This window comes from Pinus tabuliformis, chromosome X (assembly GCF_031772625.1).
Source record: "Pinus tabuliformis cultivar Carrire ecotype Pingquan chromosome X, CPIR1, whole genome shotgun sequence".
NCBI classification, from domain to species: domain Eukaryota; kingdom Viridiplantae; phylum Streptophyta; class Pinopsida; order Pinales; family Pinaceae; genus Pinus; species Pinus tabuliformis.
The window spans coordinates 1423273267-1423300914 of NC_142308.1; the positions used below are offsets into that span (position 1 = coordinate 1423273267).

At 36.7% G+C, this 27648-nt stretch overlaps 1 protein-coding gene and 1 pseudogene across 1 annotated transcript; one reads left to right on the forward strand and one right to left on the reverse strand.

Moving 5' to 3' along the window:
• Window positions 1-7282: 7282 nt before the first annotated feature.
• On the reverse strand, window positions 7283-8068 carry LOC149145369 (short-chain dehydrogenase TIC 32, chloroplastic pseudogene; annotated as a pseudogene).
• A 12746-nt stretch (window positions 8069-20814) lies between these two features.
• LOC149145370 (protein GLUTAMINE DUMPER 1-like) lies at window positions 20815-21463 on the forward strand. Its single transcript, XM_089453181.1, has one exon. The coding sequence runs from the start codon at window positions 20907-20909 to the stop codon at window positions 21261-21263; it is 357 nt and encodes a 118-aa protein (XP_089309307.1). The 5' UTR covers window positions 20815-20906; the 3' UTR covers window positions 21264-21463.
• The last annotated feature ends 6185 nt before the right edge of the window (window positions 21464-27648 follow it).

Genomic DNA, 27648 nt, shown 5'->3' on the forward strand with positions numbered 1-27648 from the left:
CTCGTTGATTCCCTTGCTATTTCTGCTAGCATGTTTATCCCTCCCATACCTCCCATACTAGTTTATGTTGTTCAGATGAAATATAGACCATCCTTGCCTGATAATGTCTAGCATTGGAAAGTTTTTGAGGATGATGATGAGGTAAAAATGGTTTTTGCAAGTCATTAATGGATTCTCTAAAATGCAAATTGATCAAGAGAACGAAGCCTTGGAGGAAAACCCCCAGCCCCAACATAGAAACAAAATTGGCAAAGATAGCATTGTCCAGCTGCAAAACAATCAGATACCTAAAGGTCTAGTTCCCTTAAAAAGCTTTTTGACCAGAATGATGTGCCTTATAAGGCTTCCCAAAAAGAAGATCAATCTGCATTCCATAGGCATAATATAGGGAGCCCAGATCATCCAAAGTATATAAATCTATCCACCCATCTATCTATTGCCCAATGTTCTGAGTACTGCAATTTAATAAAGCAATTTAATGATGTTTTTTCCTGGGAATATAGTGACCTGAAGACTTATGATAAAAAGATTATCCAGCATAAAATTCCTTTAGAGAAAGACACCATCCCTTTTAAGTAGAAACTGAGGCCCATAAATCCTTTACTCCTCCATCAGATCGAAAAAGAAATCAAGAAGTTGTTGGCTGCCAAAATCATAGTCCCTCTCAGATATTCAAAATGGGTAGCCAACTTGGTAGTGGTGAGGAAGGAAAGTCGAGAAATCAGGCTCTGTGTTGATTTCATAAACTTAAACAAGTGCTCTAAGAAAGACAATTATCCTCTACCCAAGATGGAGCATTTGCTGCAAAAGGTCTCAGCAGCCAAAGTGATGTCTTTCCTGGATGGATTTTCATGATATAATCAAGTTGTTGTACATCCAGATGACCAGGAAAATACTGCATTCACCATTCCGTGGGGCACTTTTATGTATTCCAAGATACCTTTTGGGCTGATGAATGCTGGAGCCACCTTTCAGAGAGTTATGGATATAGCATTTGTAGGAGAGAAGGATAAGTTTGTCCTTATCTAACTAGATGATATAACAGTATACTCCAGCAACAATCAAGACCATTTGCAGCATCTGAAGAAAGTGCTTCTGAAGTGCGGAAGGTTTTGGATTTCAGTCAATCCTAAAAAGTCATAGTTTTCTTTGGAAGAAGGCAAGCTGTTAGGACACATTCTTTAGACTGCAGGTGTCAAAATTGACCCAAAGAGAGTAAGAGCAATACAGACCTTGTCTGTCCCGAGATCAAAAAAGGATATCCAGTCCTTTCTGGGCAAGATTAATTTTGTAAGGAGGTTCCTTCCAAATTTTGCAGAACTTGTGAAACACATCACCTCCATGTTGAAAAAGGTGTCAGAAATCAAATCGATTGATGCAGCAAGAAGAACTTTTGAATCCATCAAGAAAGCTATTATGGAAGCTCCTACTTTAAGCAACCTAGATTACAGCAAGGAGTTCCATATATTTTCATTTGCCTCTAATGACACCCTTGCAGCAGTTTTATTGCAAGCAGATGAGGAAGGCTTAGAGCATCCAGTGGCATTTTTCAATAAAATCTTAAGGGATGTTGAGTTGAGGTATGATATCATTGAAAAACTGGCATATGCTCTTATCAAATCTTTGAAAGCTTTCAAAATTTACATCCTACATTCCAAAGTAATTGTGCCCTCTCCTTCAGTAAAAGATGTCCTAACACAGCTAGATGTTGATGGAAGAAGGGCTAAATGGATTGCAAAGCTGATTGAATTCAACATAGAACTGAAGCCCACCAAGCTTGTTAGAGGTCAGGGCCTTGCTAGATTAATGGCTGAAGAAAATTGCAGAATGCTGGACATGAATCTGATAAGCATGAATTTAGAGGATGGTCAGATAGAAGAAGAAACAGTTGAACCAGGCAAAAACCAGTCATTGGAAGAAAATTTAGCTTCTTGTGAATGGTATTCTACAATAGCTAAATTCTTGCTGAAGCTAGAAGTTCCTACAGGCCTTAGTTCAAGCCAAGTCGGAACTATTAAGCTCAAGGCAGCTAAATATTGTATTCATAAAAATCTGCTCTACTGGAGGGACCCCTCTTGGATTCTTTTGAGGTGCTTGGACAAAGAACAATCCATGGAGGCTATGCAACAGTTTCATTCCAGCATATGTGGAGGGCATCACTATTGGAAAAGTACAACCCACAAGATCCTCAAAGTTGGGTACTATTGGCCCACCTTATTTTCTTATGTCTTTTCATTTGTTAATCTTGTGACAAGTGCAAGAGGTTTGAGGGAACGCAGCAGTTGAGGTCCTTGCCTTTGAAGCCTATTCATATTAGTGGTCCTTTTCAACAGTGGGGCTTGGATTTCATAGGGGAAATCAATCCACACTCCAGTGGCCATCATAGATGGTTCTTAGTAGCCACCGATTACTTCACTAAATGGACTGAGGCTATCACTACCAGGAAGGCTGATCACCATGTGGTCATGAGGATCTTGACAGAGAATATGTTCACCAAGTTTGGCTATCCATATAAGTTAGTCACAGACAATGCAGTGGCCTACAGGGGAAAAGCGTTGGTGTACATGTGTGACACAATGGGTATTAAGCTAGTTCATTCCACCTCATACTACCCTCAAGGCAATGGTCTAGCAAAATATTCCAACAAGAGCCTGATAAGGATAATTAAAAATCTGTTGGAAGACAACAAAAAGAATTGGGATTCTAAGCTCAAGTATGCATTATGGGCTGATAGAGTGACCACCAAGAAATCCACAAGGAATTCTCCATTCAAGCTAGTATATGGCACTAAGGTTGTATTCCCAATTCAATTAACCCTCCCTGTGGTAATGTTTTTAGAAGAATAGAAAAACGGGGAAGAGGACATGGCAAAAAGGATCACTGATTTAGCAGAGGTACATCAAATCAGGGAATAGCTTATTGAGAATTCTGCAGTAAATCAAAAGAGAATCAAGGAAGCCGTTGATAGAAAGGCAAAAGCAGACAATTTTCAGGTAGGAGACTTGGTTCTTCAGTGGGATGCACTGAAAGAGAAGAAAGGAAACCATGGGAAGTTTGATGCTGTACGGACGGGACCTGTTGTCATCACTCAGATCCAGGGGAATAATACTTCCATGCTGCGAAGTATGGAAGGAGAGACAGCTTTTGATGGCCCTGTTAATGGGCAATTTTTGAAAATTTATGTTGTTTAAGGTCTTCAGGCCTTAAAGTTGTAAATATGTCATTTTATCAGTTTTAGTGTAAGCTTAATTAGACTCCATGCCCAATGGAACACTAGGGATTTTTTCTCATCTAGTTTTGACAGGGAAGGCATTGGTGTATAGTTCTTGAGACCTCACAGGGAGGACCTCATCCCTAGAAGGAGCTAGTGTTAGCTCTACTACATATCTTTGATATTAAAGGTCAGGGATAAGCTTGATTATGATTCGTTATGCTCAAAGGAGGCATATAATGGTCGTTCTCACCTTTTTCCTTTACCCTGCTCATCCTCCCTTCATCTCCCTTTCCTGTGCTTCTATTAGAAACCATATAAAAACCACTTTTTCTTAAGCCCCGAGCGCTAAAACCCAAAACCTCATAAAACCACACCCATATGAATTTGCGCCTTCATAAACTCGTCGCTCGTAGCTCAGCCATTGATTTCCGCCCGCCGATCCAATTGCTCTCATCGCGCCCGACTAAGAGACCCACACGACTGAATTCTCGCCGTCTGATTATCTCCACTAGAGACCCAATGGAAATCACTCTCCTCGCATCCACAAAGCGATGAAACATTAACGCGCAATGGAGAGTGGTTTTCCTCTCTCCTCCACCCCATGCCTCATGTGCCGAATGGAATCGCATGCCCTCGCTCTTTACCACCCAACACCCCAAAGGTAGTGCGACTGATACCGCTTACCGGTTAACCTCCTGATCCCGCCCGATAACCGTCCTGTGATTTTGCCACCCGACCACCGTTGGATCTGTGTACCTGAGATCCAATGACCCGCGTTCGCTCCACCTCCACCTCCTCTGATACCCTTCGCCAAGCCATCTCCGCCGTCTGTCCTCTCAATCTGACGGCCGACCTTGCTCCCTCATCTAGCTTGTCCATCTACCACGTAGTCCACGTCCCTTGACCGTTCCATGCACCTAAAGGACGAAGGTGATCTGCTCACCAATACCAGTTGTAGTTGCTCCTCAATAGCCACATTTAGCAGATAGTATGGCCAAGGAGGAAAAGGACAGAGAACAAGCAGATAACCGCATTAAACAGTTAAGGAACTACATTGATATGAACACTCCAGCTACCTGAAAGGATCACATTCACCCACTGAGACAAGTAAACGCACTCAGAGACTCCATCAAGTAGTTAAATGCGATTGGTGGTCAATTATGACCACTCCATACCTGAAATGGCTAAGTGCCTTTGTAATGAAACCCTATATATACCCACAAACAAGATGTAATTAGGGTTGATGGTTGATGTTTTGATGTAAGGTTCAACTTATGGAGACTATAACTATTTTGACACTTGCAGTGTCTCGTCTTCATTTTCAGCTAATACAAGCTTCTTTTGTTGTTAATTTCTCACTTTCCATTTATCTTCTCTTCCAAGATGTGCCTGATATGTTGTATTCCTGCACTCTTGATGTTTAGCATTACAGTAGCTTTCATCCTATATCTATGTTAAAATCTTATACATATCATTGAATAAGTTATTCAAGTTTCTCTTCTTCTAGTGCCAGAGAGTTTTCATCCTATCTGTGCATTGGTAGATTTTATTAGCAGACTTCTTTACTGGTTGCAGCCAGCCATCACATGGTCTTGTGCATCTGCTGGTGTGGTCAGCATTCTCCATATTCACCCAATCTTAAACTGTGAGTAGTTGGTGGTCTAAAGCCTTGTAGTCTGGGGGTGTTCACGAATGTATGGAGTCAAGCAAAGTAGGAGTGGTTATTTGGCTTGGACAAGCATCATTCCTTCCATTCATCCATTTACAACAATAAGTTGAATTTATATGTTACTAGGCATCTCCGAGCTACAATCTAGGAGAGTTTCTTGGAATCGTAACACCACCAGTGTTCTGTTCCTTCTTTCTGTTACTCCATTCTGCTATGGAGTATGGGGTACTATGAACTGCTGCAAAATTCCATGATCTTTACAATACCTGATAAGCTCATCCTTCCAGTATTCTCCCCCTTGATCAGAAGGAAGAATTTTTATTTGTTTCGGTGTTTGTCTTTCAATCATATTTTTAAACTGCTTAAAGTATTCGAATGTATGGCTCTTCTTACTTAAGAAATACACCCAGGAAAACTTCGTACTATCATCAATAAACAGTAGAAAATACAGTGCACCTCCTAATGATTTTGTCTACATGAGTCCACAAAGGTCTGTGTGCACTAATTCAAGTATATCCCTCTGTTTCTTTTCTACTCAAACAGGGAATTCTTCTCTATGCATTTTTCCTAATGTACAAGCATCACAATCATTATGTACCTACTTTAGCATAGGAAGGTCTCTTACCCTTTCCTTCTTTTGTAGTAACAACAAATCATTGTAGTTGATGTCGCCAAATCTCTTATGCCATAGCTCTTCTGTAGTTAGGCTCGCTGCTTTCAATGCTTGAACTAGTGCAGGTCTTAAATCCAACTTGTACAGACCTCCTGTTTAGATTCCTGTAGCAATTGTCTTCATGTCATCTAGGAGATCTTTAATATAACAGTTAGATTTTAAGAATTCAACTTTTAGATCTTGATCTGTAATCATGGATACAAAAATCAAGTTCTTTGTTACACCAGGCACATACATGACATTATGAATTTGTTTTACATTACCATTAGGTAGAATGACAAAAACTTTCCCACACCCTTTGATTTGATGACTTCTATCACCACCTAGGTAAATCTGTGCACCTTCATTGATTTCTTTAAAATCTTCGAACCAATGCTTGTTCCCTATCATGTGTTTTGATGCTCTTGAATCTACATACCAGATGTCTGCATCAACATTCTCATCATGATCTGCCATGAACAATCTAAAATTCTGAACATCATTGTCATTCGCGAGATGACCTGCATGTCTTTTCTGCTCCTGCTATTCTTCATGATATTTCTTCTTCATGCACTCCCTAGCAATATGACCTAGTTTTCCGCAATAAAAAAAGTTAGTTTCAAAGTAGCTTCTATTCGGATGCATACCTTGGGTCTGATCTGGTCTTTTGTGTGAGTTTGCTCAATTTTGCTGTTGTGGACTTCCTTTCCCTTTCAAGAAGTTTTTCTTCGCCATTAATGCAAGATCAACATTCTAGGGCTTCAGAGTCGATCTTCTTTATTCTTCCTACATCCTTGTCAACTCTTCAAATTTTGGGATCTTTTCTCAGGCATTTATCCCAGTGATGAACATTTGGTAATCATCAGTGACACCATTCATTGTAATGGTTACAAGATCTATATCATCAAATGTATGACTAATGTTTGCCAATTTGTTCTTTAGATCCTTGATCCTTTCTGCGAATGAAGCAATTGTTTCATTCTCCTCCATATTCAAGGATAGGGTCTTACTCTTGAGGAACATAAGAAGATCTAAATTCCTAATCTCATACAAATCCTTTAGAATTCCCCATATCTAGTTAGTTGTCTTACATTCTCTAATGTGTGGTATGATGCAGTGTTTCACTGACATCTTCAACAACGTCCTTGCTTTACCTTCTCACTTCTTCCAATCTAGGATCGATGTTGATCCAGTCGCTGGCTTCGGCTCATCCCCATTTGCAATCGTCCAAGACCTCTACACGTCTAGAAAAGTCTGCATCGTGAATTTCCAATTTTCATAATTGGAACCATCAAGCTTGTTATGCTCATTCAAGCATGCTTCAAATATGTTGTTATTCATCTTGGCGATTTAGACAAAAAAATTTCGACAGATAAAAGAAGATATTAGATTTTATCCCAGATCTGTGACAGAGACAGATCACTGATATTCAATGTTGTTTGATCTCGTAGCACACCCGCTAATCACCATGGCTTCCTTCACAGCCTTCTGACAACCTTCTCTTGTCAGCTACTGTAGTCTTCTCCAAGATGCAGCCTTCTCTCGGAGCCTTTTTGTTGTTTACATCATCGTCGCAGATGTACAACTAATATCCGAGATGTCGTCGTGGATATATGGCTAATATCCGAGACTGTCGTAGATATACACCTAATATCTAAGGTTATCGCAAATGTACACTGAAAACCTGCGACAGTCAAAAAATAAAAATCGTGAGAAGTGTAATAGTGCTATCGTCATGCCAATCCACTCAAAACCTACGCCATCGCTTTTCCTTATCAATAGCCAGTGCTTTTCCTTCTATTCCATCCTGAGAAAGCTGAAAGGGACATATCATAATTCCTACATTATTTATTAAAATGTTCAAAGGAAGATTCAAAGATTTGAATTTTGAAGGGAAATCCCGACTAGATGCCATAGAACTCAAATCTAGCTCTAGAACATCCACTGGAGCAGTGCCAATTTCCTTAATGATAGCTTCTTTAACAGAATTGCCAGCATTCACATTTCTTACTGCCATGACATTATGGGCACCACGCAATGCAAGAACATGAGCTGTACTTCTAATACCACTTGAACTTCCAATACCACTTATAACAACTCCTGTTAAATCATTGGCCTCAATTCCTTCCGTGACTTCTTCTGTTGTGGATGTGTAGGAGAAGCCCAAAGGGCCCGACCTTCTGAGGAGCCAGCGCCTCCCTCTGAAGCGTGGCGAGCTCGCCTCTGATGGCCTTGTGAAAGTAGAGAAAAATCAAAATTGGCCCACACCACAGCAGGTCCACAAGTCTTTCACTACGATAGGATCCACGACCTCGATCAATAGGCTCATAGATCTGCAGACTCATAGATCTTCCACCAGTCACCCTCAGCGTTGATCAACCCCACTAGCACGCAGCATAGACAAACTGCCTCCATACGTCCGCCAACAGGCCAGCACGCGATCGATTCACTGCATCCTCACAGTCTCCACCTCCATTGCTCCAACACTCGGCCTCCCAATAACCTCCACAACACGGATTCACCACACCGCCATTGTGCCTTCCACGGAGCTAGTTACCAATGCCACCTCTGCGTTGTATAATCAATGATGGACAAACTCAAAAGAAATAAAATTGATTGGGAAATCTTTATTTCCTCGGCCCAGGAGGGGTCAAGCCCACAAGGGGCAAGGCCGTGAGGGCTCTGATATCAACTTAAAATATCAATATGCACATTATCTATCATCTATTCATTAAAATAAGATTACATATATACAAAGTGTTGTCTCAAGATAGGGAGGCTATTTTGGACACAAAATCTATTGGTTGAGGAAATCTCTCAACTACACACCAAACTAAGAACAAGTAGATATAGCCAACTCCATTGAATAGACACTGAATCCTTACATAGAAAAAATCACAACTAGAGACAAATAAAAATTAGATATTCCAATAGAGAAATGACACAGAACCATCTTGCGATCCTCTCATTGACCCACTAAAAAAAATTATCCTCTATCGTTTCAGTTTTTCCATTAAGTTGCGGAGGTACCCTACCATTCTTTCCATTGTTTGATTGACCCACTAAATAAATTTATCGGGGAGCATGCATTTTATTAGCCTTTCTATGCATTTGGAGAACCGATGAAATTAAGACGGTGGGTCGAAATAGAAGAGTATGGTCATTGTAATTAAAAATTATGAATCCGCTGTGAGGGATGACGATGGTATTTGAAAGTTAGGCACATGTCATTCATGCATGATGACGATATTCGGAAATTAGTCACATGTTGTTTGGAATTTGTGCAACTGTCGGCTTTCCTAGGTTCATGCATGATTATCGTATTTTGAAACGAGTCACATCTACTGTTTATGAATTGAACTTTATATTTACTTTACCATGTGTTTTGTCAAAATCTTGGTGGACACGCTTAGACATGGTCTTTCGTTAACTTGACCATGTGTTTTGTCAAAATCTTGGTGGACACGCTTAGACATGGTCTTTCGTTAATGTTTCATTTTCAAACATGATGAGGCACGGCCTTTTATTTGCCGTGAGAATCCCCAGAGTCATCCAAGGCAGGACTCTCACAATACCATTTATAATCGCTCCTGTGATTTTATGTATAGAATCAGTTTGGGTTGCATCCGAGAAATCACTCCATCCAGAACCCTAAGAATTGGGATGATGGGAGCACAGGATTTTGTGGGTGGTAGCCCTACTAATAATACCCATCAGGTCGTGAAGTCGTCAGTTCCATATCTCATTTGCGAAATAGCCGCCGTGATGGCTCCGATTGCACTTGCCTTGCTCATTCTGGCCTGCCTGGTTTGTTTGTCTAGTTCAGATTTGTGAATCTTGATTAGTCGGCAAAAAGTAAGGTTAAAACATGATTTTTATCTAATAGCACTTCTATGAATTTGAACGGAGTTGTTTGGAGTTGTTTTTTTTGAGTTTTTTTAATGTTTTTATTGTTGGTTTGTTTGGTGAAATTTCTCTAAAATTTGAAATCACAAGTTTGATGGGTAATCCCTGCACAATCAAAGTATCTTAGGGTTTTTCAGGGTGCTGAATCCAAATATGCAATTAAAAAACTAGTTTAAATAACACAAATCAAGATTTCACCTCAAATTTTTCCACCGGATTCCAACATCAGAAAATCCAAAAAGTCAAGAAAACTCCAATTTACACAATAAAAACTAACTCCACACTCCACATCCATCAATAATAACTTAATTTATTTTAATAATTAAATTTAGAGTTATTTTAAAATTTAATTAATAAAAACATGGCAGGTTTTTTTTTCAAGTTCAGATTTCAGAATCTTAAATATAACCTTTCTCGTCTCTCCCATTCCAAAATAGCTTTGTAGTCGGTAGAAATAAGGTTAAAACATGGCCAAACCTTAGAGACTAGTAATAGTAATATAACCTTTCACAATTTGCATATTAGGGACTAGTAATATTTGCCAAGATTTCTAAACTTTAAGATAAATTTATATCCTTAAAATTTTACTTGATTCCATGTAATATGGAACAAACAAAATTAATGTTTAGAACAAAGCAAAATTAATTGTTAGGTTGATAAAATTGACTCTTTTTACTATTAAGATATATTTAAAATTAAATAATCACATAACATATCAATTCACTTTAAATTTATTAAATGTTAAAATTTACAATTAGTTTAGATTCATCTTAATTCATAATATATAATTGTCTAGAGAGATCAAATCTCTTTTCACTTTAAAAAAATTGCACCTTAAAAAACTTAATCAATAATTATAATTAATAAATTAATACACATTTAAAACAATGTAATCACTATTAAAAAAAGCATTGCTATATATTTTAACACTCGTAACTCTCACCTTCCAACTTATAACTCTCATACTTTACAACATTTCATGCATTTTAGCCTCAATTTTGTAATATGTATTCCTATACAATAGTTATAGCATCAACTTTATATTCTATAATTCTTAATGAAATACTTTTTAATTGTGTTTCATATTGTGTGATTGTGTTTCACTGCATTATTTTTCACTTATAAATAAAGTCAGGCATAGTTAATACCATATTTATTTTTTCAAAAGAAAATTATACTTTTAATATTCTAGAATATAAATCAAAAAATACAATCTCTTGGTTCCATAATGATTCACTTGATTTCTTAACTGACATTTTATACTAACATCTACCATTCATACATAGTTACAAAAGACTGATTATAAACACCATTGCTGAATTTTGAATAGTTACAAATGCCAACATCCAAAAGAAAAACATCTTTTGAGAGAAATCATGTTAGAATATTGTGCTCCCTATAATAGTGAAGGAATTGAAGATAATCAAATTGTTTTTGTAGCTACTAAATCTTCCTTTTCCATGATTCCAAGTAAAGGATTCTAAGATCTGTCTTTCCATTGAACTAGTCCACTATTCTTTTCAAATAACAAATTAGTTTAAAAACATTCAACCTTAATGCACACCATAAGGAAATCAACTTAGCAACAAAGTGCTTATCATTTCCAATGCCCACATTACATTTAAGAACCACATTTGAACGTAATGGAATGAAAACATCGACCCCAAAATTCTCCCTTTGATAGGAACCATCAATTAAACCCCATGCATTTCCTTTAGATAACACCAACTCCTTGATAGTTCTTATCCTCTTCGATTTCAAAGGATGACTTATTCTAGAGAAGAAACTCTAGAATTATGTGCAATTATTGTTGATCATATAACATCATTTTAAAAAAGAACTATGTTTCTCCCTAAACAAATGCCCCATATCACAAACACTAAGAGAAATTTAAAAGAGGAGAAACCAATTATTTGAACCCAAAGCCATAGGCTTTCTTGAATAGATTTCGTAAACCACCAACTTTTTTCTTTTAGAGCTTAGAAAACCTATTTCCAAAAAGTCTTCACAAAAGGGGAAAAATGGTCAACTAGTTAATTGATGATTCACTCATAAATAACTAATGCATGTCAGATCTGAGAGTTACCCAGCTAAGATTGGAGTTCAAGGGGGTAGTGTACTATCAGTTGTATAATGTTTCAAATTGTACAGGTGGTGCATGTAGTCAGAGGAAGGCATATGAGGATTCCACAATTCCAATTGATGAATTTTCCTAATTAATAGGGGGATAATTTCTAAGGAAACAATGCGAGGAAATAGGGACTTGCGCAAGTGAAAAATTGGTATTAGGAAGATCACGAACAGCCTAGTATCTGCATGCTTCTCTTATTTGAGGAAAACTTAGATGCCCCAATCTTCTGTGCCATAACCAGTGTTCATCGTTTTTGCTTAGGTAGCACTGTTGTTGCCCCCCCTTGATTATGTATAGGTTTTTGGGAGTTCTTACACCTTTGATCACTATTTCTCCTGTATCAAGCTCACGAACAACACATCCATTTGATCAAAATAGTACCTCACTTCCTTGATCACACATTATATTGACACTCAATAGCTTATGCTTTAGACCATCTACATACATAACATTCCTAGCTTTAACTTTTTCTTTTAATACAATGGAGCCTTTACCTTTTATGACTGCATGAGTGTCATTACCAAATGACACCTTCTTTTCCTTTTCGAAGGCATTATATGACTAAAGTTTTTCTTTATCACCTGTCATGTGTTTTGAACATCCGTTGTTGATGTACCACTAATTTTCTTGTCCTTCTGCATACAAGGCTATACTACATCTTTTCTGAGATTAACCACAAAATTCGAACAGGAATTATAGGAGCAAATAAGAGGCCGAGGAGGACATTGAAGTTTACTGTTTGGGAAACTTTTAAGGAAGCCATGGTCAAAGTTGCAATAATTTTCATGCTCGAAGATACAGTAGTTACTGTGGTTGAGGCTATCGTAGTTACCTTGGTCGAAGCTGCCATAATTGTCATGGTCACAGCTGACATAGTGGAAGTTACCATAGTTGTTGTGGTTGAATCTACCATGGTCAAAGTTGTTGAAGTTGTCATGGTCAATTTTGTTGCAACTATCATATTTGAAGCTATCGTAGTTACTATTGTTGAACTTACCACGGTCGAAGTTGCCATAGTTGCCATGGTCAAAGTCATCGTAGTTTCCTTGGTCGAATTGTCGTAGTTGTCGTGGTTGAAATTGTCATAGTTGTCGTGGTTTAAGCTGTCGTGGTTGAAATTTTCATAGTTGTCATGGTTGAAGTGTTTATTTATTGGGATTTGACAAATAGATCTTGTTGAAGTCTTCTCTTGAGAACATAATAGGGCAGAGTTGTAGAACTTTGTGAAGCAACATATTGAAGATTTGTGGAGATCGTTGAAGACCATGATAAATTGAAGCCATCATGAGGTTACCTTGAAGAAGTTTTTTTTGGGTAACATGAATAACCGTGGTGACACCTTCATGTGAAGAACATGGTTGTGATTAATGACGAGATGTGGAGACTAAAGTGAAGGGATAGATAAAGATTGATAGGGCTTGTTTAAGAAGACATTGGGAATCATGAAGTACATCTAAATATATCTTGACGAAGTAAAGCTAAGGGTTGGATCCCAAGAGGTTGGAGCCTCGAAAAGACAAGGTTTGTTCCTTGGAAGATAGGGTTGGATCCCTAGAGGATATGAGTCCATAAGAAACTAGGTCAGAGCCTCTATTGAATATAGGGTTGGAGCCCTTGAGGTTCATGCCTCAAAATTGACAAGATTGGAACCTTGGAAGTCCAAGTCGGTTCTTGGCATATTATAGATTAGAGCCTGGGAGATTGAAGATCAATGTCTTCATTTAGGGTTGGATCCCTACATATATTGCACTTGAATTATTGTAAAGAAGAAATTAATAAAAAAATTATTCTTATTGTTCATTTTGTGTTCTAAATATAAGTGATCTAACTGGTGAAAATAAAAATTGAAAAGGAATACTGATTCACCCCCCTCTCAGTATTTCCAACGAAAGCAATATGGTAAATATCCCAATGTATGCTTGCATTAATCTGATGAACATAGATGTATTACAATTTCTTTGCTCAACTGAGCACAACCTGCAAGTGAAAAGCCTATCTCTCTGCTCACTAAGAAACTCTTACTAGACTTAGTCAATTTATTCCTTTGCTTGAGCACCTATTTCCTTGCGCAATTACTCGAGAAATTATACCCCTATTAGTTAGGAATTTTTCCAAAATGGATTATGTAATTCCCAAGGTTGATCATTTGTGTTAAACACACATGGACAACAAGAGAGATATGAAAGATAAAACATGCAATACAATTTTTATTAACAAATGATTTACATTTATAGTACAATATCTGACCGTTGGGTTTCACATCCCAAGGTCTCTTGGACTCCTTTTGTCCATTCGACTTCCACACTAACCCATTGAGGATTAGGTGTCCAACATTCCCCCCCTTAATCCGAAGGGTTATGTATGAGTCCAAGAAGAGAGATGTAATACAAAATGTGCAAAAAATGCATGGAAGCATTAGGCTGAATGTGCTCTATGAAATGTTGGTATAAAGGGCGGTGGATTAAGGATGACCACCAACACTGGAACGCTTAGTGCAGTTCCTGGAACTCTTCCAAAACTGGCAAGAAACTGAAGTTTTCTGCTAGAGGAAGTGATCCTATTGTTTTAAAGAGGGAAACCTTCAACCATAAAAGGGAGGTCTCACCCCGCATAAAAGGTAAAACTTCAACCTAAAAAGGGAAGTCTCAACCCGTGATGGTTTAAGGATGACCAACAACTCTGGAATGCTTAATGCAATTCCTGGAACTCTTCCAAAACTGGCAAGAAGCTAGAGTCTTCTGCTAGAGGAAGTGTTCTCAATTGTGTTCCTGGAACTCTTCCAAAACTGGCAAGAAGCTGAAGTCTTCTGCTAGAGGAAGTGTCCCAGATTGCCAACTGAAGGCATGTTCAGGCATCTTTGTCTCTGGCTACAACTCTGAAACTGGTGTGGCAGGTTGTCGCTCAGGCTCGCTTGATGTGGCTTTGAAGCTTGTAGATGACCGTCATTCCCCCCCTTGTCAGATACAAGGTGAGATGATGGAGAAAACTCAATTGCAAGACTGTTCAATACTCTAGAACAAGTTCTGACATGTGATTGGAATATCTTCTTGGCTATTGATGCCCATTGCCAAGAAGCGATCCATCCTAGATGAATCTTTGTTCTTGCAGGACGTTTGTTTCTGAAGCATCTGTTTGAAGAATGACTGGTTTTATGACAGTGCTTACATGGATGAAGATCAAAACAGTGATCTTTCATATGGCCAACTCGGTCACAGTGTTGGCATTTCACAATCTGTTGTTGTTGTTGTTGCGGTGGAAGAGGAGTAGAATCTGGAATAGCTGGAGGTGAACTGTCATGAATAAATCCAGCACTCTGAAACTAAATGGGCTTGGAGTAGTCTGGAATATGAAAGGACAAGTCCTTGTCATATCCAAGACCAGTTCTGTGCTTGTTGTGGACAAGTTGTTCCCAAGGTCTGATGATGGGCTTGGGAAGTGCAGACTGAGTTTCTGCATCTGCATGTACAACTGCTGCTTTATTTGAATGAATTGTAACATTATTGTCTCGCTGTTTATGGGAGTCTGTTTCAATCTTCTGAACAAAAACAGATTCAGAATGATGACTCCACTGTTGTAATTCTTCCTACTGTAGCTTTGTTTCAAGCTGCAAAAACTCAATATTCTCTTGTACATTATGCAAATAGGTTCTAATGTCAACAAGAGAAGCTTTGCTTATTCTTACTGTACCATGATCAGAGGAATGTATCAGAGTTTTTAAGAACTCCAATACTTCACCAATTCTGGCTATTTTATTCATTGTCAAAATTGCACTTGAAACTGATCACAACTTGTAGAGAAAAATCAACACTCACTCGCAATATGTCAATACAATTGGTTTTTACAACAGATTGCACTTGTCTTCAAAAGATTGCACTTGTCTTTAAAAATAGTGATGGCTCTCGATTTCAGTTGTGTTTGGTTATATAAGTATCATATTCCAACACATTTGAAATAACATAAAGTAATCAATGGCATATAAGGAGCATGAATCGACAAGAAAAATGACCAGCGCATATGCCAGAATGAGGAGCAACCACGGGATTTTAACAGGAAAATTTCTTAATATATAAAACCTAAAAAAGGAACAATGCTTTGAAATCTGGATTCAAAACCTCTCACGCTTCCATTTCTTCATCGGGAAGGGATCCATTTAAAACTGTTTTCACACCATACACTGTCATACCATAAGCGACCTCTTCATACGCAGCGCATACACTTTTGGAAAGACTGATAAACATGACCTCCTCACCTCTGCTTTTTATAATGCCTACTACAACCACGGTTGAAGATGCACATCCAGCAACCTGACCTTTCTGAAATTGGCAGAGGAATTCACACCTAGATTTGTGCAATCCCAATGATCTCTCGCAAAATGCAAAGATGAATATCGGAAGAAACGAGCAGACAATCACATTAATTTACAGCTCTACTATGGATGCCAAATAAAGCTACTCTTTTTCAGGTTTTTTTTTTCTTTGCGGTTCTATCGTTAGCCATATCGTTGTTGAAGTGTATGAAGAGTATAAACGCTCTGCCTAGATGCCCATCAAAAATTCCAACGTGCAAATTCAAGCTCTCGACGATCTTGCGTGGAGGCTCCAATCTCTCTTAATTCGAGGGCCGCCAAATCACTGGCTCTTCTGTGTTGAGCTCTATCAAATTCAGATGAATGAGCTGATGGAAATTACCATTACAAAGCTAGAGGAGGAAACATGTTCTTTGCATTACCAAGTAAGTCAAAAATGCAATGACCAACGTCTTTTGGACTACAGGTTCAAACAACTACAATTATTGTCACCGCTAGGGACATTTTCCTCCTCGGACAAGTTAAAGTACCATACAATTTCATATTGTATCTTCAAGCAAAGCAATGGGCTGGAATAGTCTGACTTGGATTGACAGCAATGTTCAAAGAGTCTGGATTTGCAGAATAAGATGATGAAAACTGTTGCACCCTTTATTCTTCATTCATATTCAACTTCATTTGTATCCATTCGGGATCAGTATCAATGTCGACTAGGACTAAAGCTCTTAAAATAGGGAACACGCCGTATTCATGGACTTTGTTATGCTGCTGCCAAGGAGAGTAGTCATAATAAGAACAGGGCTAGGACTCAGAGGGAATCGACATTAAAACCTCACAAGCGTCCAACTCCCACGAAAAAGCAAGTGCGAACGGCAGAGAAAACAGAAGATAATACGAGTCATGCTCAAGGGCCTCCCATCTCGTTTAGTTCCATCGAGGGTAGCAACGGCATCATTAACTTCACTTTCTGATGAGTATGTAACAAATCCAAAGCCAAGCCAGCAAAGGTACCCGTCTATGTTCCGACTGCGTACAGGTTAGAGCAGTTGGGGAAGGATGGGCAAGCTTGATTCTTTGGAGAAGCCGCTCCAGAGACCGGGAGGAAGCAGTAATAATAATAGCAATCACAATGCAAACGGGGATGTGTTGACGTTGTCGAAGATGCCAGAGCGGGTGAAGCGCGATGAGTGGAGCGAGGGCGCAGTGACGACGCTCCTGGATGGCGCCAGATGTTATTTGCAAACAAAAACATGATACATGGCGTTCCCTACTTCACAACAACATTACTAATATGGAACTTGTCTTTGAAAAATTACTAATAAGGATCTGATCATCAACAACTTGTCATGAAAGGCTCCGAATTTCAGGAATCTGGACTGGATAGTTGAAGATACAGTCAGACCAGGCATTATCACGAGGTGGTCGTGGGTTCGTGCTCCACGGTGGGCAGGTTCGGACCCTTTATTTTACAAAGCGAAGATCTGGGCAGGTTCGGATCCTGCTTTCGACGCCGATGGTCTACAAAGCGAAGATCTGCTCTTTGCAATTTCTGCGAAGTTTGGCACGGAGACTTTCCTCGGTCTATATCACAATGAACGACCGAAGCACCTCGCACCAGATGGTCTACAAAGCGAAACAGGTGCAAGAGCTTACACACCGGGAATTGAGCCTGGCCAGTTGTGGTAAACTCCAACTGGTCTACTGGACCATAGCCAACGGACTGGTAAACATACCCGGCAGATGTACCTTGTACATAACTATTGCATTTGCAAATAACAACAACATGCCAGAGGACATAATAGGGAAAATTCTATGCGTTTTCATACCAACTGCGGTCAATCTCCTGGAACATAAGGCTTTGGTATACCCACGTGGCCGACATAGGTGAAAGCATCTAAACACCGGTCTATTCGGATGAGAAAACTACAGATGCGTTAAGATACTGATGCGTTAATGGACAGAGCCCAGTGGCGCAGGGATACAGAACGATTTAGGATTCTGAGTGTCAGGAACAGCGCAGAGACAGAACGACAGAGGCAGAGAGCGTTTCCAGAATCCACTGGAGCCAGGGAGTAGGCGCAGATTTCAGAGCGTTAAAGTAGGAGTAGCTTGAGGAAACGGCTTGGACAACAAATGATTTCATGCAGGAGCGGTTATGGAAGATGACAGCTACTGCACAGTTGTGTCGTTGGGTAGCTCAGGAGAGAGAAAAACCAGATTTTCAGGTACAGGAGCATCCAATGCAGAAAAGAACCGAAGTTTTAGTGAAGCAGTTTAGAAAGGCACAAAACTGATAAGGAGAAGCGCTCAGATATACAAAGGCCACAAAACAATGGCTCAAATTAATTATGCAGGGCAGGAATACGCCTGCTCTGATACCATGTTAAACACACATGGACAGCAAGAGAGATATGAAAGATAAAACATGCAATACAATTTTTATTAACAAATGATTTACATTTATAGTACAATATCTGACCGTTGGGTTTCACATCCCAAGGTCTCTTGGACTCCTTTTGTCCATTTGACTTCCACACTAACCCATTGAGGATTAGGTGTCCAACAATTTGAATATGTGCAACACATCTACACTAAAGGCTAATCTCCAACTAATGTTACAGTGCCTTGGAATCTCCACCACAACTGGGGAACTCGAATTCTTTGCATGCACTAACTATTTTGGGATGATTGATTAGTTAACTAGATGATCACTGACTTTGACTGAAGCCACACTGTGCAACTGACCTTCCACTAGTTCTTCCAAGAGTTAGATATAGTTTAATTGAATACAACTTGAGATAACTGACTTTGATTGCTACAAATTAGGAAATAAAAATGCTTAACTAAACTCTAACTCCTCTAACTCGAATTCACTAAGTAAACTGGGTGACACAAACAATATCACACAAGTTAATTGCATCCAAGTTGTATGTTGATGTGGAAATTCATTTTTTCTCAATTTAATGAAGGCAACATCAAATTGAGAATTTCTTGTTGCATTTTTCAACAATCCTTCATGTGAATCTAATCCATGTTGTCGATGGCAATCAGGAGTTCCATCACAATAATGTGCTGATAGTAGAAACCAATAGATAGAAGTATCATTCAAAATAAATTAAACAGTAAAAAAAATATGAAGCATACCTCTATTGTTGGCCTCCATCACCCTAAATCCCATCTGTTTTTGTCGACCTCCATCGCACCACTTCTTGAAGAACCCTTCAACAATGTAAAGATGGACCCATAATGCTTTAAATTTATCTTTTTTACTGGCACCTCATATTGAAAATTTTAATTCAAAATATCTCTTTCATCTTAAAAAATTGTCTTAAATGCCCTGTCCATGTAGTAGTGCGTGTAGTAGTGCTGAATGTAACGATAGACAAGTTGTCTCTAATCGTATCAACGTTTATCAAAGGGATACAAGAGGAATTGATGTCTGACAAATCTTGTGAGGAAAGTTTATTGCGTTCTTATTAGTCGGATACCCCCACAAAATGAAGATCTCAACAAATCGTTGTATTTATATAAGATAACGTGAATGGTAAGTGAAATAACAACCTCAGTATAGGCGCAAGACAATAGTAGCCTGCAAGCTGGGAGACTTAGGGCGCACTGTCAAATTCAATTTTGGATAATATTGTCTTGAATTGATATGTATTTGTCTTAATTGTCTTGAATAGGTTTAGTCTTAAGTGGTCATTGTCTTAAATATAAAGTTTTGTCTTAACCTACTCCTCTCTCATGAATGCCATGCATCATAGAAATTAAATGCTATAAAGATTTAGTAGTCACATAAGAAGAAGGAATCAAGCTGCAAACAATTATTAGAGGCCAACCATGTTGCCATTCATGTATTCATTCTCTATATGTTACTACATTTTTATTTTATAAAGAGAAAATTAAATATTAGATTTTTTTTTTTTTTTCTACATTTTGGAAATACAATTTGTGGCAAGATAACAAATTTCAGTTTTTTAAATTGTTTTTTAAATATATAAATAGATTCAGCACATCAAAAACCTCATAAACATTTAAATTTAGAAATTGTACGACTAAAACTTACAATTCTGAAAAAATCCCTACCAAATTTCAAATAAAATTTTTCCCTTAAAAAAATATTTAACGGAAACAAATATATGTGACCATTATTCTAAATAAAATTCGCCTGAGAAAATATTTAACAAAAACAAATATATGTGACCATTATTCCATATCAAAGAAAATATGGTACTCATGAACCTAGAATCGTGATGAAAGGCATTTCTTCCTCTTGAGAAATGAAACAGAACCACCCTGCGATCCTCTCATGGACCCACAAAAAAATATTATCCTCTATCGTTTCATTTTTTGTATTAAGTTGCGGAGCTACCCTACCATTCTTTCCATTGTTTGATTGACCCACTGAATAAATTTATCCCGGAGCATGCATTTTATTAGTCTTTCTATGCCTTTGGACAACCGATGAAATTAAGACGTTGGGTCGAAATAGAAGAGTATCGTCATTGTAATTAAAAATTATGAATCCGCTGTCAGGGATGACGATGGTATTTGGAAGTTAGGAACATGTCATTCATGCATGATGACGATATTCGAAAATTAGTCTTGGAATCTGCGCAACTCTCGGCTTTCCCAGGTTCATGCATGATTATCGTATTTCTATTTATTAATTGAACTTTATATTTTCTTTAATTGAACCTTATATTTTATTAATTGAACTGTCGGATTTCCTAGGTTCGATTATCGTATTTTGAAACGAGTCACATCTACTATTTATTAATTGAACTTTATATTTAGTTTACCATGTGTTTTGTCAAAATCTTGGTGGACACGCTTAGATATGGTCTTTCGTTAATGTTTCATTTTCAAACATGATTAGGCACGTCCTTTTAATTTCCCTGAGAATACCCAGAGTCATCCAAGGCAGGACTCTCAATACTATTTATAATCGGCTCCTGTGATTTAATGTATAGAATCAGTTTGGGTTGCATCTGAAAAATCAATCCATCCAGAACCCTAAGAATTGGGATGACAGGAGCACAGGATTTTGTGGGCGGTAGCCCTACTAATAATACCCATCAGGTGGTGAAGTCGCCAGTTCCATATCTCATAGGCGGAATAGCCGCCGTGATGGCTCTGGTTGCACTTGCCTTGCTCATGCTGGCTTGCTCTTTCATTAAACAATCTGATGAGCACCAAGAGAGCAATAGTAGAGGGAATGACATTAATACATCTGCTACTGTCGAACGCGGGGAGAAGAATATTGAAGGATGCAGGGAAGATACAGAAGCGAAAGTGATGGTGATTATGGCAGGAGAAGAAATGCCTACTTTCATTGCAAAGGCTGCAATGCGTAGAGCCGGAGACATGGAAAATACGGTTTGACAATTTGTTGCAATATTAAATTGGCCAACTGATGAGCAAGGGGATTGCCTTGCACGCCTTGTATAGTGCGAAGATTTCGATATCGTTATTTGTTTAGTACTTTTAGGAAGATACTGCGGTCACTTGCTAAGGTATTATGTTGAATCTTTATTGAAATCCGTCCATTTGGTGGCGACGCGTTTAATTCAGTAATTTTCATAGCTAAATTTTTTATTTTTATTTTTTTCCAATTACGTTAAGCCTAGCCTAGCCTAGGCAGAGACCTATCCCGTCTATTGGTTAATGGAAAAACATCTACTCACCACCAGGATACCATCAGGCAGAGACCTATCCCGTCTATTGGTTAATGGAAAAACATCTACTCACCACCAAGATACCATCAGTATGATTGGAAAAAGTAAATTTAAAAACTTTTAAAAATAAATTCCCAAAAAATAATTCCCATGTACAAACCCTTCAATAATTTTAGCTGCAAAAACTAAACTCCACACATCCCAATCCCTCTATAATAACTCAATTTATTTACAAAAACTAAACTCCACACAACCCAATCAAATCAGTCTATAATAACTCAATTTATTTAATAGTAGAATGTAGAATTATTTTAAACTTTAATTAATAAAATCATGGCATGTTTTTTTTGTCTAGTTCAAATTTGAGAACCTTGAATTAACCTTTCTCGTCTCTTTGGTTCCAAAATATCTTTGTTGTCGGCAAAAGTAAGGTTAAAACATGATTTTTATTTAATAATATTTTTTTGAATTTGAACGGAGTTGTTTTTAGTGTTTTTTTTGAATGTTTAGAAATTTCTCTAAAATCTGGCAGCAATTTATTGAAATCATAAGCTTGATGGCTAATCCCTGCACAATCAAAATATCCTAGGAATTTTCTAGGGTGCTGAATAACTGTTACAGTTTAATCAAAATCAAGATTTCACCTCAAATTTTTCCACTGGATTCCAACATCAGAAAGTCCAAAAAATCCCAATAAAAACAACCCCAATTTACACAATAAAAACTAACCTCCACACTCCCAATCGGTCAATAATAACTTAATTTATTTTAATAGTAAAATTTAAAATTATTTTAAAATTAAATTAATAAAAACATGGCAGGTTTTTTTTCAAGTTCAGATTTCAGAATCTTAATTTAACCTTTCTCGTCTCTCCCATTCCAAAATAGCTTTGTAGTAAGCAAAAGTAAGGTTAAAACATGACTTTTATTTAATAAGTAATGCTATGTGATTAATATATGTTCTAAAGTTAAAACATGACTCATGTAATAATGTGATTGATATATGTCTTCAAGCTTATATAAATCATATTTATTAATTATATAAATATGCTAATAAATAATGCTATAATCAACTTTGTAACTGTAAAATTAATACCAAAACTCAACCCTGATAGGATTGATTCCTTTTTTTCATGAGTATATACATAATAACCCATTCTGAACAGTGGACACCGAAAAAGCAAACGTTTCAAAGTTCACGGTGTACGAATTTCTTCTGCGCACACATAAACTGAACATTTTGCGCATTCAAACTTTTCTAAGTCACCCTATCACGTATCTCTTTTGTAATGAGAAATTCTTTTAGAAACATTGTTAGAACTTTGAGTACAGTGTAAATGAGGCAGCTCAATCTTGGTGGTTTCCAAACTGATCGTTTGCCCACAAATTTTTGGGCACGAAAATTTACTAAGCTCCTATTTATTCAAAACTGTTTGATGGAATAGTAATCCTTCAATTTTAACAATATTAAAAGTATTAGATTTTATGTTGGGAAATTTTAGAGGTTAATATGCACAGGTGGGTGGAGAAATTCTCCATGTTTTTCAAAAAAAAAAAAAATCAATTTTCAATTTTTTAGAATAAGGTTTGCCCAAATTTTATCGTATAAGAATATTTTACTTTAGAAATTGCCAAAATTTTATAGAGACTATACAAAATTATTGGAAATATGAATATTTTTAGAAAAGTATGGCCAATCCTTTTACAATTTGCATATTAGGGACTAGTAATATTCACCAAGATTTCTAAACTTTAAGATAAATTTATATCCTAAAATTTTACCTGATTCCATGTAATATGGAACAAACAAAATTAAGGTTTAGAACAAAGCAAAATTAATCATCCAAACTAAATTAATTGTTAGGTTGATAAAATTGACTCTCTGTACTATTGAGATATATTTAAAATTAAATAATCACATAACATATCAATTCGCTTTAAATTTATTAAATGTTAGAATTTACAATTAGTTTAGATTTGTCTTAATTCATAATATATAAGTGTCTAGAGAGATCAGATCTCTTTTCACTTTAAAAGAAATTTACACCTTAAAAAACTTAATCAATAATTATAATTAATAAATTAATACACATTTAAAACAATGTAATCACTATCACAAAAGAACATTTCTATATATTTTAACACTCCTAACTCTCACCTTCCAATTTATAACTCTCATACTTTACGGCATTTCATGCATTTTAGCCTCAATTTTCTAATATGTATTCCTATACAAAAATTATAGCATTAACTTTATATTCTATAATTCTTAATGAAATAGTATTTTATTGTATTTCATATTGTGTGATTGTGTTTCACTGCATTATTTTTCACTTATAAATAAAGTCGGGCATAGTTAATACAATATTTTACTTTTTCAAAATAAAATTATACTTTTAATATTCTAGAATATAAATCAAAAAATAAAATCTCTTGGTTGCATAACGATTCACTTCATTTTATATTAACATCTACCATTCATACATACATAAAGAAAAAATACTAGCTTGTTACTGGAAATGAGATATTAAAGAGATTAAAGGAAAAGATTGATTATAAAACACCATTGCAGACTTTTGAATAATTACAAATGCCAACATCCAAAAGAAAAACATCGTTTGAGAGAAATCATGTTAGCGTATTGTGCTCCCTATAATAGTGAAGGAATTGAAGATAATCAAATTGTTTTTATAGCTACTAAACTTCCTTTTCCATGATTCCAAGTAAAGGATTCTAAGATCTGCCTTTCCATTGAACTAGTCCACTATTCTTTTTGAATCACAAATTAGTTTAAAAACATTCAACCTCAACACACACCATAAGGAAATCAACTCAATAACAAAGTGCTTATCATTTCCAATGCCCACATTACATTTAAGAACCACATTCGAACGTGCCAAGGATTTTTTAGGAAGCTCTGAGACAGATAGAGATAGTGCAAAGGTTGTTCGGGCTTGAGCAAAGCATTGTAATCTTCTCATATTTTCTAACTAATGCAATATATAAATAGCAATGATTTTTAGCTATGGCTTTGCTCAGGAAATCATTATGTAATATGTTGATTGAATTCTTTCTCTTGTATGCTTCATGATTTATCAATTGATTAATTATTTTTGCTGATGAGTAGAGTAGATTCAAGTCTTTTGTCTTAGCATATTACATAAGTAGTTTGAATCTACAAGGAATTTCTACATGGTATCAGATCAGAATTCACAATAGAAGAGGAGAATATGAGTTTGTCTTTACAGGTGAAATTGAATTTTTAGGATCATTCTTCAGAGCAAAGACGATGTTTTTCTACAAATTGAGACTCATATATGCCCTTGAGGGTAGTTTGAACTATATTGCTTGGAAGGACAGGATGGAGGCAGTGTTGGAAGACAACGAGCTGAAGGAATTCATAGATAATGATGTTCCTAAGCCTCCAACAATAGATGCTCAAGATTTGGGATAGTGGAAGAAATGTGTTGGAAAGGCGAGAAGGATCATACTAGATGGACTTCGAGACCATATTGTCTCAACCTGTAACACAGCCCCTGAGCACCATGCCACTAACTACCTACTATGCTTTACTTGATCCACGATGTGGACCTTTAGGTTCCATTAATAGACTTATTTACTACAGCATGAATAAACCCTTCAACATTTCTATGCATATACATTACAACTCGAAGGAGAGATTCAATCATGACATTCCATATTATTAGTACTTTGATGGCTTCATAGAAGCATTAATGGAATCATTAACATAAATATATTGTAGCTAGCATTTCCATATATTATTGTCACCATCCTAGGGCGTAGTTGAAAGAATACTACCTTATATCTTATGCAGTATAAGCCTCTGTAGATGAAATTCACTCCATAATTCATATTGCATAACATAGATAACCTGAACCTTAGGCTATACAATTTCAAGTGTTTGAACATAATTATATATATGTCTTATCTCATGCATATTTATTCACCATCTCAACAATCGAGATAGCACATAAGTTAAACATCTGATAATATTCATTGCATAAAGCCCACATATTATGTTCCTTCACTGAATTTAACTTGGATTACAGTTATGTGCCATAATTGTCACATGCATCCATAGATACTCATCTTCTAACTACCATTAACACAAGTAATCTACTCATCCATAATGGTCACATGCAATTCAATCAATCATCTCATAGCCAGGAAAATTCAAGCAATAGCTCTCATATGCTAAATGAATTTACAACATAGAGGGTAAGGAACGAACATACATAACATCCCATGCAAACCAGACAATCTGAAAGAGTGTCACTTGGAAAACTGAGGACCACCACCCAACCTAGAACTGATTCTTCCAGTTCACCCTTGAGGCGAGGTTCTTGACATGGATCAATTGCCACCTATTGATCTCTGCAATGGGTATTTAATACCCTCTTTCATGATATGGTTTCCATTAGCATCATCCCAATTTTATGGATCTTTTTTATCCATTTGCATAGGCTTTTCTCAGAAAATATCGCCTTTCTCTCCCGTGAGACTTTTCCTCATAAAAAATTTCCTTTCTCTCCTACAGTTTTTATGTTTCTCTCAATAGATATTTCTCTCCAATCCATCCAACTTATCCAAAATTGAATCTAGAAGCTTTAACATTAAAGAATTATCCCTTCCCATTCACCAACAGGATTTTTCAAGAATATCCCGTCTTGGTGTCTCACTTTTCCAAGTGATTAATTTATTTTATTTATTTAATAAGGAAGTATTTAATTCTTTTTTACACATCAAACCTAGCTTTTCTTAGTAGATTATAAAAGTTTTACATATAAAGGAGGGGTGTTACATACTCTCTCCCTTAAATTTAAAACGTCATCGGTGGATTACTACATCTTCCAACATTATTTCCTCATTCATAGGTAGTTGTCTCTGACTTCGCAGCATCTAATTGCCTTGCCATATGATTCAAATCTTCCAATATATATTGGTTACAAGGAGCACATATCCTTCCACGTTACCTGTAACATTTGATTCAAACAATTTTGTGAGAGATTTGAGATGCAAAAATTCAACTATGTTTACGACAATTATTATCGTAATTTGATATATAATACTATTAATTGAATGATTATGACTTATATTTCCCTCCATTTATTGTGGTTGAAGAAATGCATTTTCTTCCCCTCAATTCTTCCAAGCCTTTGTGCTCTTATCGAACGCTTGCTCCTTACAGTTCTCCTGCATACAACAAGTCAAACTAGCACAATTGACTAATATCATATAAGGTTAGCTCAAGATAACCATCGAAATAATATGTACCTTTCAATCATAGATCACCTGTATTCCACATAGATCAGACTAATAATCATATGCATACAAAACTGAAATACAACACTGATACTTATCCTTGAATCACTTCTTAGCTTTCTTCTTATGTATGCACTCGAGGTCGGCTGCCATACCATACAATCACCCAGTGTCTTCATCCATACATGCACATAGTGTGTATTACACATAGCTAGATATACATGTCCTATATTATCATACAATCCATGTATCTATACCGGTACTATATGTACCACTTGTACACAATACCATATGTACAATTTGTACACCATATCGATTTCCATAGCATTAACTACAAAACATATACTTTATCCACAAGTTTCTAACCATGTTATTATTATGCCAAAAATTCCTTCATTTATTTATATTACCTTTAGGTAATTGGAACAAACCGTGCTCATTAAATTGATAGGAGAATAAGGAATTTCATTGACTTGTTCCACTTTTGCAACCAATGATTTTCTTTTTTGGCAAAGTATTCAGGTGATTTTATTTAGCAATTCATTTTCTTGTGTCATGTGGTTGCAATACAATGTTAGAAAAATAGTATCATAAAATTAATCACGCATACTACAACTTCATCATACCCATAACTTTGAGTTTTGCGATTAAATCTGTCATTTGGACCAGGTTTTAACAATAATAGAATATTACTTCCGCTTAAACATAAAGTAGATTATTGACTATGATACTTAACTTTATCTTTAACCAAGAAAATGATCATTTAGTTCTTAAAATTACTCCATACTTAGTCATGTCATATGCTCTTT